The sequence below is a fragment of the Salmo salar genome, unplaced genomic scaffold (genome assembly GCF_905237065.1).
Source record: "Salmo salar unplaced genomic scaffold, Ssal_v3.1, whole genome shotgun sequence".
Lineage (NCBI taxonomy): Eukaryota > Metazoa > Chordata > Actinopteri > Salmoniformes > Salmonidae > Salmo > Salmo salar.
In genome coordinates, this window is record NW_025548503.1 from 14,686 (window position 1) to 29,473 (window position 14,788).

The 14,788-nt window shown below is 41.2% G+C and overlaps 1 protein-coding gene across 2 annotated transcripts; it reads left to right on the forward strand.

Moving 5' to 3' along the window:
• The first annotated feature begins 3,335 nt into the window (after positions 1–3,335).
• LOC106591246 (uncharacterized) lies at positions 3,336–11,550 on the forward strand. Of its 2 annotated transcripts, none has more exons than XM_045712461.1 (4): positions 3,336–6,049; positions 6,400–6,534; positions 6,638–6,742; positions 6,859–11,550. In XM_045712461.1, the coding sequence occupies exon 4, from the start codon at positions 9,288–9,290 to the stop codon at positions 10,950–10,952; it is 1,665 nt and encodes a 554-aa protein (XP_045568417.1). In that variant the 5' UTR covers positions 3,336–6,049; positions 6,400–6,534; positions 6,638–6,742; positions 6,859–9,287; the 3' UTR covers positions 10,953–11,550. The 2 variants fall into 2 exon arrangements, with proteins under 2 accessions (XP_045568417.1, XP_045568418.1); XM_045712462.1 differs by having other exon boundaries at positions 3,336–3,793.
• The last annotated feature ends 3,238 nt before the right edge of the window (positions 11,551–14,788 follow it).

Below are 14,788 nucleotides of genomic sequence, written 5' to 3' on the forward strand. Positions count from 1 at the left end.
TAAGATGTATAGATGTTCTTCAAACTATTCTGAATTTACATACCATAAACCTCCCATAATATAACTGCCATAGAGGTCAACATGTGACATAGTCCTCCCACAATATATATGCCATATACAGTGAAGTCGGAAGTTTACATGTACTTAGGTTGGAGTCAGTAAAACTCGTTTTTCAACCACTCCACAAATTTCTTGTCAACAAACTATCGTTTTGGCAAGTGGGGTAGGACATCTACTTTGTGCATGACACAAGTAATTTTTCCAACAATTGTTTACAGACAGAGTATTTCACTTATAATTCACTATATCACAATTCCACTGGGTCAGAAGTTACACTAACTTGACTGTGCCTTTAAAAAGCTTGGAAAATTCCAGAAAATTGTGTTATGGCTTTAGAAGCTTCTGTTAGGCTAATTGAAATCATTTGAGTCAATTGGAGGTTTACCTGTGGAGATATTTCAAGACATACCTTCAAACGCAGTGCCTCTTTGCTTGACATCATGAGAAAATCAAAAGAAATTAGCCAAGACCTCAGAAAATAATTGTAGACCTCCACAAGTCTGGTTCATCCTTGGGAGCAATTTCCAAACGTCTGAAGGTACCACGTTCATCTGTACAAACAATAGTACGCAAGTATAAACACCATTGGGCCACACAGCTGTCATACCGCTCAGGAAGGAGACACGTTCTGTCTCCTAGAGATGAACGTACTTTGGTGCGAAAAGTGCAAATCAATCCCAGAACAACAGCAAAGGACCTTGTGAAGATGCTGGAGGAAACAGGAACAAAAGTATCTATATCCACAGTAAAACGAGTCCTATACCAACATAACCTGAAAGGCCTCTCATAAAGGAAGAAGCAACTGCTCCAAAACCGCCATAAAAATGCCAGACTACGGTTTGCAACTGCACATGGGGACAAAGATCGTACTTTTTGGAGAAATGTCCTCTGGTCTGATGAAACAAAAATAGAATTGTTTGGCCAAAATGACCATCGTTATGTTTGGAGGAAAAAGGAGGTTTGCAAGCCGAAGAACACCATCCCAACCGTGAAGCACGGGGGTGGCAGCATCATGTTGTGGGGGTGCTTTGCTGCAGGAGGGACTGGTGCACTTCACAAAATAGATGGCATCACGAGGAAGGAAAATGATGTGGATATATTGAAGCAAAGTCTCAAGACATCAGTCAGGAAGTTAAACCTTGGTCGTAAATGGGTCTTCCAAATGGACAATGACCCCAAGCATACTTCCAAAGTTGTGGCAAAATGGCTTAAGGACAACAAAGCCAAGGTATTGGAGTGGCCATCACAAAGAAAAAAAAATGAGTTTAAATGTATTTGGCTAAGGTGTATGTAAACTTCTGACTTCAACTGTAGCTCAGCATTTCACACACCAAAATTAAAATAGAATCATCTTGAATTTAGCTTGATGTCTTATTATGAAGCATTCAGTCATTCTCAGACTGCTCACATAGTGGTGCTGCTTACATCCCTTTCCCTACATGTACATTAGTAATGAATGTGATGAACAGTCATATCAATATGATGTATGGTATTTCATTAAATTATGTAATGAGACAGAAATTCAACGAACAATAATAACTAATACATTCTGTTTTACATGATCATTATTCATGACTCTCCATCTTGGATAATGGATGATCAGGATGGGGTGAGTAATTAATTATTTGTCTGTTTTGTTTATTGACAACCAATAACACAAGACAAAGAACAGACCAGAGTGTTAATCTGATACTATAAAAACTACAGGCCTTGTGAACAGCAGTGTGTCTTCTTCAAGGCTACAAATTAAATCAGTTTCTTTACATTTATCAATACTCTCCCCAAATGTTCTCAAGGTAGGTTGGATTAAGATGTATAGATGTTCTTCAAATTATCCAGAATTTTCAGATCATAGCCCTCCCACACTATATCTGCTATAGAGGTCAACATTTCAGAGGGGTTGAGTTAAATGCGTGAAGACACATTTCAGTTGAATACATTCAGTTGGACAACTGACTAGGTATCCCCCTTTCCTTTCCCTTTCACATAGTCCTCCGTCAGTATATCTGCCATAGAGATCAATATTTCAAATAGTACTCCCACAATATATCTGCCATAGAGGTCAACATTTCACATAGTCCTCCCACAATATATCTGCCATAGAGGTCAACATTTCACATTCCACTCCCACAATATATCGGCCATGGGGGTCAACATTTCACATAGTCCTCCCACAATATATCTGCCATAGAGGTCAGCATTTCACATAGCCCTCCCACAATATATTTGCCATAGAGGTCAACATTTCACACTCCAATATTAAAATAGAATCAGCTTGAATTCAGTTTGATGTCCTAGTATGAAGCATTCTGTGATTTTTAGACTGTTCCAATAGTAGCACTGCTTACATCCCTTTCCCTAGATGTACATTAGTAATGAATGTGATGAACAGTCATATCAATATGATGTATGGTATTTGATTGAATAATGTAATGTGACTGAAATTGGATTGAATGTTACTGTAATAACTCACACATTTTGTTATACATTATCAATATTCATTCCTCTCAATCTTGGATAATGGATGATCAGGAGCAATACCATAAACCTCCCACAATATATCTGCCATATAGCTCAACATTTCACACATTCAAATGAAAATAGAATCATCTTGAATTTAGCATGATGTCTTATTATGAAGCATTCAGTCATTCTCAGACTGCTGTGGTGGCTAATTTCAGCATTACCAAATGAGGATTTACAAACACACCAGTCCGAGTTAAAACTACATCTTTAATACTTAAGATACTTTTGCAAAAGTTCTTGACCCCACCAATGCATTCTCTCGAATGAATCATTTAATGAGGTGCTTACAGAATGGCTCAGGGATCTTTTATAGCAACGATACAGCCCCTTCAACGTACATTGACAAACCACAGATACTTAGTAACAGTTCACAAAGGTTACGTTTTGTATGACAGATATCCATAAAACACATCAGACAGTAACTGCTATGTCAACAGGATTAATGGTATAGCCCAGTATCTGGTCTCCTTAGAACTGTCCCTCCCTGGTACGGTATTGAACAGAACTATTTCATCCAATGGCATATATCAATTGTCAACTCTAGATACTCCCATCTCAGGCAAACCCCCTCTTGACCCTACTCCTGGACAGGCTCACTGGAGGGAGTGAGCCTCTAGGCCATATATTATCACAGGATAAGTGTGAGATCTAAGAGACCATGGTCCCAGACACTGCCATAAACCTCCCCACAATAAGGAAAAGGAGGGTGTGACTTGCTCACAGACATTGTGGAGACAAGTCATTGGTTCCCCAGTAATCACGCCATCCCTTCACATGGTTTAAGCATAGGTACAGACACATTCCCATGACGACAAGTCTGACCTCTCCTCTCTCTGGGCCCCAAGTGTCTGAGCCCCAGCTAAGGTAGACATGCAACTGAAAAGACACCAGAGTCCAATGGACACTTTCTAATGACAAGTACCTCAAATAAGCATATTATACTAATAAAACATCTTAATTATCTATGTTACCCAACTAATTCTGATTCGTCCACGACACTGCTCACATAGTAGTGCTGCTTACACCCCTTTCCCTAGATGTACATTAGTAATGAATGTGATGAACAGTCATTCCTATATGATGTATGGTATTTCATTCAATTATGTAATGAGACAGAAATTCAATCTACAGTAATAACTAATGCATTCTGTTTTACATGATCATTATTCATGACTCTCCATCTTGGATAATGGATGATCAGAACAACGTGAGTAATTACTTATTTGCCTGTTTTGTTTATTGACAACCAATAACACAAGACAAAGAACAGACCAGAGTGTTAATCTGATACTATAAAAACTACAGGCCTTGTGAACAGCAGTGTGACTTCTTCAAGGCTACAAATGAAATCAGTTTCTGTCACGTCCTAACCAGTATAAGGGGTTATTTGTTATTGTAGTTAGAGAGAATAAAGTAGACGGCATCGGTCAAAATCGTGATTTATTACCCTATGTCTGGCTGGGGCGTACATGCCCAAATAAGGGCATCCGGTCAGGACATCCTGGCGGGAAGGTGTCACGTGGTTAGGGTCATATAGTTGCATCTGTCACGTGTTAGAGTGTGTGTTATTTTATATCTATATTATATATCTATATCTCTTTGAAGTGGTCATAATGATTGATGTGTAGGGACCTCATTGAACTGGGGGGGTTGTGTTTGAACATTTCAAAGAGGATGGCCCTCACACCACCCTATTTTATTGCTCTTAGGGTTGTTGTCTATGAATTAGGAATGTCCGGGTAGCTATGTGTTGGAGGCAGACGTCTTATAAATACGCCCCAGACACACATGCGGCCCCAGAACACTAAACAAGATTTAAAAAATAAAACCCTGAACATTAAAAGAGAAAATGATGTCTCCTAGGCCAATTCTCGGGGTACTATGCGCCTCTTGTCGTGAACCCAATGATAAAAGCATCGAGGATCTTTGGGGTTAGGCCCCAGAATGTTTTAAAGCGTTTTTGGATACTAGTGATGGCCATATGACTTATATGTTCAAACCTGAGGATTCAACGGTGAAGATTTTCAAAACAGCGGCCCCAGACCCCTTTATCATGCAAAACCCGGGAGTCTTTCTCCTGCACTGCGTATGAGAGAATGGCTTAAGATACACCTAGCTCTGTCAAATTGAACAGGCCCTTAGCGCTACAGAATTACCAGGCTATGCATTGGAAGAGCTTGTGGGGGGTCGCCATGATTTACAAGCCACCAGGATCTCTTCAATGGCTTATAGCCCCGACTCCAAAGTGACAATTTTAGCATGTGAACAATTTGATAGTACAAATGCGACGAAGTCTGTCAGTTCATATTTATTTTCCAAAGCCTGCAAGGATGTGAATTATTGTATGCCTGTGTTTAGCTTTAAATGGAGGGATTACCCTATATTCATAACCATGATGAATAAGCTGGACAGTCTTTTCCAAAATCGTGAACAATTACGTCAATGGCCGCTTCTATCCTTAAGACACACGGGCGAGAGTCTACATGCAAGACGTAGGATCTATCCCTGGAGTGAAAACTTACCGAGTCTTGACGCTGGGGAATTGAAAGGAACAGTAAAAAAAATGTTGTGTATTAATTATTCAAAGGTCTGTACTAAAATATTACGAATTAAATAAATGTTTTCAAAGCTACCCCTTAACGAACGGGAATCTGTCATTTCTTCAAACGTTGTTTATACATAAAAAACATGAATGCATGTTACAATATTGTACAAGTAGTTTTTTTAAAAAGGTCTGTACTAAGTATTATGAATTAAATAAAATGGTTTTAAAGCTGTATCTCACCTTTAACGGAGGGACTATGCATTTTTCGAGCCATCCCCAGACATGGCTTGAGAAAAAAGAATTCCGGAACGACATGTGCGTGCACTGGGGGTGTGTGCGTGTGAGGGAGGGTAAATGTGTGTGTGTTTCAAAACAAAAAGGTGGCTGTGTCTCTGCATGGGTGGCTTTAGAAACCAGAAAAAGTGTGTGTAAGTTTGTTTAGGATTGGGTGCGTCTCTTCAATTGGGCTAGGCACTTTCAATTTTATTACCACACGAGCCTTTCAAATAAGTATTTATATCACCCCTTAAGCATTTGGGGGCTAAAAAGTGAAAAAGCCCAGGCATAAGATATCGGGTCTAGACGGCCTCCTATGGGTTTAAAGATATGTTATTTTCTAATCAGCGCCCCCCAAAGCTGTGCTATGAAGCATAAACGCAATATCGGCAGACCGAATATGTCGAGACACCCGCCTGTGGTTTTTGGGTCTCTAGACATTCGGGGGTACTTTATGACCCTTTTAGGCATACAGGATGTCGCCCGAAAAAACGGCACCCCCAGCTCTGTAAACTCATGGCAGAATAGTGAAACTAGCCAGTCGGTACGATAGCCTAAAGCGCAACTCAAGACTCAAACAGACAGAAGAGTTATCAGGCCAACAGATAATCGCGGAATCGGTCCTAATGGAGCTTTCTGAAGGTGAGTTTGTGAAAATAATATATTACATTTGGAGAGATATTTTCAGGGAATTGTATGGATATTAAACATTTGATATCGCTATTCTATTGGAACAGCATTCAACAGAGGGTGATTCTCAGGAGCAAACTGCGTGCAACCCTTTAAGTAGCCAGTCTCCATCACACTATTGTCGACGTGTTCAATAATAAAAATCCCTAAGAAAATGTATACATTAAAAACAAAAAGTGTGAACCCTATATTAAAAAGCAATTTTTTGTGTTTACAGCGGACAGACCCAAAAGAAGGATCACGGGTGCTTCATGTAATCTGAACGAGGACATTGATGCTATTCTGCCTTTCTGTTCAAACAGGTTTACCCTAACTCCCCAGGAACCAAGCTACATATTTCCGCCCCAAACAGGGCACAACATCTGCGCAAGTGCATTGCGTAGAATCCCCCCGGCCCGAAAAGTTATTTCTTCAAGAAACAGCCCTACACGGACAAGGTTTGAAGCCCTTATATGTTATTAGTAATACATAGTTTATTATAATTTATACATTTTTTTATGATTGAATATGTTAAAACAATGACAAATAATGCTTTTTCAGACTCCAACGAGACATGCCCTGCAGAATCTGCAAGGCCTGGTGAAGAAAGTCTAGAGCCCCCGGTTTCCGCGATTCGTCAGAACAGACCACGTCAAAAAAGCCGAGGTAATTTAATTATGTATTGTTAATATATAGTATTATATCTGAAATGTATTTGACATTTTAACCTAATATATTACATGTTTAACAATCTATTTTATGTACATATTATTTTCTTTCAGACTCCTCCCCGGCGTATAACGGCACAGAAGAACATACACACCGAGAACACGCGGAGGATTTCGGCGCACCGGACATTCACAATAAAACAACGAAATCGGATGATTTCAACGTTTTAAATGACATTTCACAGGTAGACGACAGGATATTCTGTAACGCAGCCAATCTTCTTGATTCCTCCAATTCTTATGTAGAAACACCCAAACCTGAAATAGACCAAGCTGGGTTTATCAATGCCTTTTCAAAGGCTCTAAAATCCAGAAATGTCTTGCAACACAGACGAATGGTTGATTTACTCGAGCGGCAATACAGTCAGGATCTATCCTTCTGGCGTAGAACAATGTCCCGTTTGTTAAGCAACAAACCGTTTAAAAAACGCAAATACCGGCGGTAAAAACAGTTACCGAAATGGACGTGCCTATAATTGAGACAGTTGAAAGCCTTTTGGCGAAAATACCCACCGATCTACAAGCTTTAATTGAACGGATGAACGAGGGTGGGGTATCAGACATAATTCCGATAGACGAAAATCTATTTTCCCAAATTCCCGCCGACCTAATTGAAATAATTAGACATATGAACGAGTCAGGAACAACCGATGAAAACCAACTATCGCCATTTCCCACCCGCCCTAGTTTTTTTAATAAACCAGATGAACGAGAGCCTGAGATCTTCTACACCGGAACCCGCACACACCCCGCCATTAACTCCCATGTCAGAAGAGTCTGTAACGCAATATGATGTTTTTGAGGAATTGGAAAATTGTCTAATAAATCAGGAGGGAGACGGCCTTGATAGAAGTGTCAAGGTTGTGTACAGAAATAAATTCAGCAATACAGAGATTAGACAGTTTTTCAATTTCACATGGATGAATCAAAATCTCGATTATGTGTTTTTTTACGTGATGATTTTGGATACTCTGAACGAACTGTTAGACAGGGTAAGAGATTATGGTGAACCTCGTGATGTCTTACAGTTGGAAATTTGTGGAGATAGCATGCAAAACACTGTATCTCTTATTTTACCCAATGGTGAAGCAGATCTTGAACAATTTATAGCCCTGCTGGAACGACTTGTTCAATCAAATTTATCCATCATATCCGATAGGTCGCTAGAGCTTATAGTGCAAATAATACGGCAACCCCTGGGTGGTGGGGGTCAGAGAAGGAAACTTGATAGCCTAATGCAATCAGAAATCATAAACAATAAAAGGGCATGCCTCATAAACGTTCACAATCCCGGTAATAAGCTATGCTTTGCAATAGGCCTAGCACATTTACTAAACCCTGGATGTACGGATCTAGAGGCGTTACAAAAGGCTAGAGAGCTTCAAAATGCTGTCGGTCTGGGCATACAGGATGCAATGGCATTCTCTGACATAGTCAAATTTGAAAACTTTCTGAACATCAAGATTGTGGTTTTGTACCACAGTAGAGCTAATGCCGCTCTCTTGAAATTCCAAAACAACCCCCAACCTCATCCTCAGATTCTGTACTTTTATGTGCAAAACGACCATTACTATGCAGTTACCAACATCGGAGCGTTTCTAGGCGCACCGTATGTGTCCAGCCTGTCATACCGGCTACACCCGAAAGGGGGGGCACTCGTGCCGTTATAACTGTTCCATATGTCTGGATGAAAATTGTCCGATGCAGCCCTTAAACCTGACACCCTGTGCCGATTGTCACCGGACATGCCATTCGGCCTACTGTTACGAAAAACACAAAATTGAAATATGGCAACCCAAGGCCTGTAAATCTGTAAGCAGTTGTGATATTAACAGGAAATGTCCAAAATGTCAATGCAATTACAACCTCAAAATAGACAGCCCTAAACCTCATGTGTGTGGAATCATACATTGCCCAATCTGTAAGGGCCTTTGAAAAGCAGAGACTCTGAAGTGGTTCAAGAAGTGCCACACGAGTGTTATATTCAACCCTTGGCTGAAGATGAACATTCAGAGAAATACCTTTTTTTATGATTTTGAGACTAATCAACAATCAGGGGTTCATTTGCCTATTTTTGTATCTACCATGACTTTCAAGGGGGATAAGTGGTCAGCCGAGGGACCCAATTGTGCACTCCTCTTTCTAAAACACTTCAGAAAACCCCAGTACAGAAACTTCACATTTATAGCGCACAATTCTAGAGCATATGATTCGTACCTTTTTTTGAACCCTCTGATACAGCAAGGCGTTGCACCCAGTGTCATAGCTCAAGGTAGTAAAATCTTGTGTTTTGTAGACCCAGCTTTCAACCAGAGATACATTGACAATTTAAGCTTCTTACCCATGAGATTGTCTCAAATGCCTGAGGCCTTGGGTTTTGAGAACTCTGTGAAAGGTTGGTTTCCCCATTTTTTTTTACATCTGAAGAGAATCTACACTATATAGGATCTTATCCGAGACCCGAAATGTAAGGTTGTGATCAAATGTCTCCCAAAGAGCGAGAGAGATTCATGACATGGTACGAGACGGTATGTCACAGTACTTTTGATTTCCACAAAGAGATGGAGTCATACTGTGACAACGACGTGGTTATCCTTCGCGAGGGGTGCCTCAGATTCAGAGCAGAGGTCATCAAAGATGCAGGCATTGACCCCTGGAGTTGTACAACTATTGCATCGGCATGCATGAAAACCTATCGTACACACTTTCTATCTACAGCATTTATAGCTATCCCCTCGCCTGACAACTACCGACGCCAATTCAAGTCATACTCTAGTGGCTCCATTCAGTGGTTGGAGTACTTGGCCCTGGATAAAGACATTTTTATTCAACATGCTTTGAATAGGGGTGAGAAGGTGTTGTATCATGTAGATGGATACACACAGATTGACGGTGTTGAGACCGTGTTTGAGTACAACGGTTGTTTCTTCCACGGTTGTAAATCTTGCTTTGAGCCACAGGCCTTGTGTGTCCTAACCCAAAAGACTTTTGGTGAAATGTACCTAGAGTTCCAAGACAAATGTGAATCTTTACAGGCTACTTATGGTTTGAAAGTGAATGTGATGTGGGAGCATGAGTGGAACGCACTCAAAAAGTCTGATCCTCATGTTCGAGCCTTCCTTTCCAGCTTTGACACACCCGAACCCTTGGAGCCACGACAGGCCCTGTATGGAGGCCGTACCAATGCTTTGACCTTGCGGTATGTAGCGCAACCAGACGAGACAATAGGTTATGTAGATTTTACATCTCTTTATCCTCATGTAATGAGTTCCTCATGCTATCCTATGGGGCATCCTGAAATTATTCACTGCGACTTTGACTTACCCCAAAACTATTTTGGTCTGATCAAAGCAACTGTCTACCCACCTAGGGGTTTGTTTATACCAGTGTTGCCTTACAAGGGACCTCAAGGAAAGCTTTTCTTTCCCCTATGTCGCACCTGCAGTGAAAACAACAACCAGGAAAAGCCTTGTGATCACTCAGATCAGGAAAGAGCCCTTACAGCTGTCTGGGTTACACCTGAATTCACAAAGGCTCTAGAGAAGGGGTATCGTGTGGCCAAAATCTTTGAAGTGTGGAACTTTTCCAGGAAATCAGACACTCTTTTTAAAGAGTACATCAAGACCTTCTTGAGATGCAAGCAAATGGCTTCAGGCTATCCTGCATCGGTAACAGATCAAGAGAGCAAAGACAAGTACATTCGAGACTATCATGACAGAGAAGGCATACTTCTTGACCCCGACCGAATAGAGGTCAACAAGACCAAACGAAATGTGTCGAAATTGTACTTAAACTCGCTTTGGGGGAAGCTTTCGCAGAGATGCAATATGCTAACAACGTCGATCGTTAAAGACCCCGAAGAATTTTTGGAATTTGTTTTTTCGGACCAATACGAAATTTCACATTTTTCATTCTTGAGTCAAGACATTGCCTTGGTGCAATGGAGACGTAACAAGAAGTGGGTTCTACCCCCGGGTAATGTAAATGTGTTTCTTGCAGCATTTACCCCGGCCTATGGCCGACTTGAACTGTACGCCCTCATGGAGCAGCTTCAGAGGAGGGTTCTTTACCATGACACAGACTCTGTGGTCTATGTAAGCAAACAGGGTGACTGGACCCCCCACTTAGCAACTATCTGGGTGGTTTAACGAGTGAACTCAAAGATGGCGACCATATCACAGAATGGTTCTCCTGTAGGCCCAAAAGCTATGCTTTTAGGACTAAAGACAATCACGTGGTGTTGAAAGCCAAAGGCGTGACTCAAAACTACGAAAATGCCCCGCGTGTAAACTTGGAATCAATCACACGCTTGTTCGAGGGTCCATAAACGATCGGAATAGTGACTTGGAGATTTTGAGCTCCTTGTTAGGGATAAAAAGGGCTTCCATCTCAGAAATTCCCCACTTACTAAAAGATTCAGGGTAGTTGATGACAAGAGACTGCTTTTACCTAACGGGACCACACTGCCCTTTGGCTACTGACTTATGCTACAAGCCCCAGTGTGTCTTAAAGCTTAAGATATAATGGCTGCTGTAGAAGGTTTTGACCCTAGGTTGCAACTACCATTTTCGGCCTTAATCGCAGGCCCCTCCAACAGTGGTAAAACTTGTTTTGTAAAAAGTATTTTAGAGAATTCTGAACATGTGTTATCTCAGAAGCCTGACAATATTGTGTGGTGTTATTCGTGTTATCAACCTATGTATGATGAATTGTTGAAGAAAATAAAAATCAAGTTTGTTGAAGGAATACCTGAATCTCTGTCTGATGATGAACTTTTACCTCCTCATAAAACAATCTGCTGGTTTTGGACGATATGCTATTTGCAGGTAGCGAACATCCTGAAATTACACGAGCTTTTACCCAATATACTCATCATAGAAACCTGTCCGTGCTTTACTTGGTGCAGAATGTATTTCACCAAGGTAAAAACAGCCGTACCATTAGTTTGAACGCCAATTACATAGTTTTGTTCAAAAACCCTAGAGACAAACTACAAATTAACACTCTAGCTCAGCAGATGTACCCGGGAAGGAAATCCTACTTTATGGATAGCTATGAGGACGCTACCAAAGAGCCATTTTCTTATTTAATCGTGGATTTAAAAGCAAATACTCCAGAACCCCTGAGGCTCTGAACAGGCCTGTTCCCGTGGGAGTGGCGTACAGTGCGTACATTCCTAAAAAGTAACCGCTATGTCTCTGCGTTTAAAAAGAAACTTGCCCCTCTTGAGAAGCCCAGTTGGGGCTACAGCTAAAGAACGGAAGTCCATCTTGGATCACTGTTCTTCAGATCTCATATTATCCCTATGTGAGATTGCTTTGAATCTTCTCAAAGGGCGCATTCCACTCACCCTGACCCAATTAAAAAAATTAAAGAGACAAAAGACCGCGATCAAACTCTTTGCCAATAAAAGAGCCAGTCTTCGAAAGAAAAGACATAGCCTACAACAGTCTGGGGGTTTTCTTCTGCCGTTGCTGACTATAGCGGTACCCTTCATCACCAGCCTTATTGCTGCCAGGCTTGGGGGTTGAACACAGAGTGTGATGGCAAATAAAATGTACTTGGTGCCTCAACAAGAGTTGGATAGACTTAAAAAACAAATGCAGGGTCCTGAAAATATCAGACAAACAGCGGAAAATTATTTGGATACGGCCATGAAGGATATTTTGAACCGAAAAGGATTGAACCCCTATGATAAGGTTAAAAAATACACAAACCTCTTGCAAAGGTATGTGACCTTGGTAAAACAAGGTGAGAGAGAGACCAACCATTTAACGCTTTCCCTATCGGACCCTTTAAAAGATGACGCGCCTAGAGAGAGCCATGCCCCTGTAATGCCTGGACCGGTGATCTTACCGGTTGAAGATAATGTTATGCATGACATGTTGACACATGTTCTGGCACGTAACAGGAAAAATGCTAGATACATTATGAACAAGCTAAAAGACTCAAAGGGGACCCCTACTTGGAATGACAAAGGAGAGTTTATCCTTCAGGGCGCTGTTGTCAAGGGTTCCCATATGCTTGACTTGCTTAAAAGTACCACGGCAGCCCACAAGGTTGCTGATGACAGAAGACCACCAGGGTGGCGTCAGTTTCTTAAGGCCCTGGCAATCCTCAACATTCCCCTCTCGGGGGTACCTAACCATAAGCTTCGTCAACAGATTCAAGCTTTAAAACAAAATCCTTCACCGAGCTACAGCACCCCTAAAGATGCCCCAACAAACCCAACCCCCTATGAAGGGGATGATGATGACTCATTTAGCCCCATGAACGCCTCCGGACCTTTTCCTAATCCCGATCTCTCGGGGTGGTTTGACTTTTGAATTACTTTTGAATGAATTTTGAATGACTTTTGATTGACTTTTGAACGACTATGATTAAATTCAATAAAGTTTATTAGCAAAAATTAAGCAATTTAACATTTGTGGCATTCTTGAAATATTTGACGTGAGCATATGCCTTGATTACACGGTCTTAAAGGACACATATTTGAACACTTTTGATATTTTCTAACAAAACAATCTATAACTATATCATTACTTCCTAAATCATCATTATAAAGAGACATAACATCTTCAAAAGAAACTCCACGGGCTCTTTGGCATAGGTAGAATACACAGTGTTGACCACATGTAGTGGAAAGGTTATCTTGCACTTGTTTGATGCTGTAGTAGATAATTGATCCGTTTTTGGTCAAAAAATCTTTAATAGATTTGGGAAAATGTGAAAAACCGGGGGGAAAGCCGTAGGAATCAAAAAAAGTTTAGATTTTTCTTCCTCCTTCATCTTCTAGTGTCACAGCTAGCCAGTGTTCACCCGGCATGTGTTTAGGATGGGTATTGACAATAAACATGGCCGGCCACTCAGGCCAATTCTCAATAGGTAATTCATCACAAGCCCACACTCCATAAAATTGTTTCCCAATCAATCGGGTCATGAGCCCCTCCAACTCTTGGGTATTCATGTCTTTGCTCAACGATCCTTAATAATAATCCACTAAGACCTGTCTTCGGGCATTCACTTCCAAGATTGAATCAGAGCACGCATAAACAATCATGCTAACTGTACAGGCTAAAGGTGTACGGAAACGCATTTCCAGCCTGAGGTTACCTTGGGACACCACAGACAGATTTCCTGAGGTGTCATCATCAGGGGATAAATTGAAAGCATACAATGTGTAACCCTCTGCAAAATCATTTCTGGCAATAGGTAAAGAGAGATCTTTTAGATGCCACCCGGTAGCCAGGAATAGATTGTAAAATTCTCGCACAGATATGTTGTTATTAAATTGCGGTTGGAAAGCCTTAGCAGGGACCTGACGTCCGTCCTGACAGAGAGCTACATACTCTGCATTGAAGTGTTGAAAATGTAATGGGTTTTTATGTAAGCTGCCTGTATTAGAGGCGTGATCAACCAAACCTATAACCACGTAGCGGGGTAAAGGGCCAAGAAAAAGGTTTTCTTGATTGCAAATTCAACTGCCCACAAGTATGCTAAAGGTTTTCATGGTAATTCTTTGGAGAGGGTAAAGGGCATTTCCTTTCATCAAAGCCTGTGTGTGACCCAGATGAACTGCCGGAGATACAAACACTTTTTTAATAAAAAGCATTGCCCCCAACACTTTTAAACTAAAGTCACCGTCTTGGGCAGACATCAGACAAACTCATCCTTGGCCCTGGTTAATTTGAGTCTTAAATCAACTGAATTTAAGAGTAAACGTTCTTGAAAGAAAATGTCAGAGTGTATAGGCCCTAGCAGATGAAACTCTCGAGATTCGACACAGTAGCGAGCGCGTGCCGCCAGTCCTTTGTTTGCACCGGTGGAAGGGTCTATCAATTCCATAGAGACTCCTGCAGTATCCTTGCTAAACAGCCCGGCGCTGAATTGTGTCTTGAGAGTGTCTTCGGAGTAGTTGAGTAAACACTCCATGATGGCCCTATAGGGGTATGTGGCACTGCTTTGACTGATTAGGCGTTCACCC

Bases quoted from the DNA above. Each gene is read 5' to 3' on its own strand.
- LOC106591246 (XM_045712461.1), top strand. From the start codon at position 9,288: ATGTCTCCCAAAGAGCGAGAGAGATTCATGACATGGTACGAGACGGTA.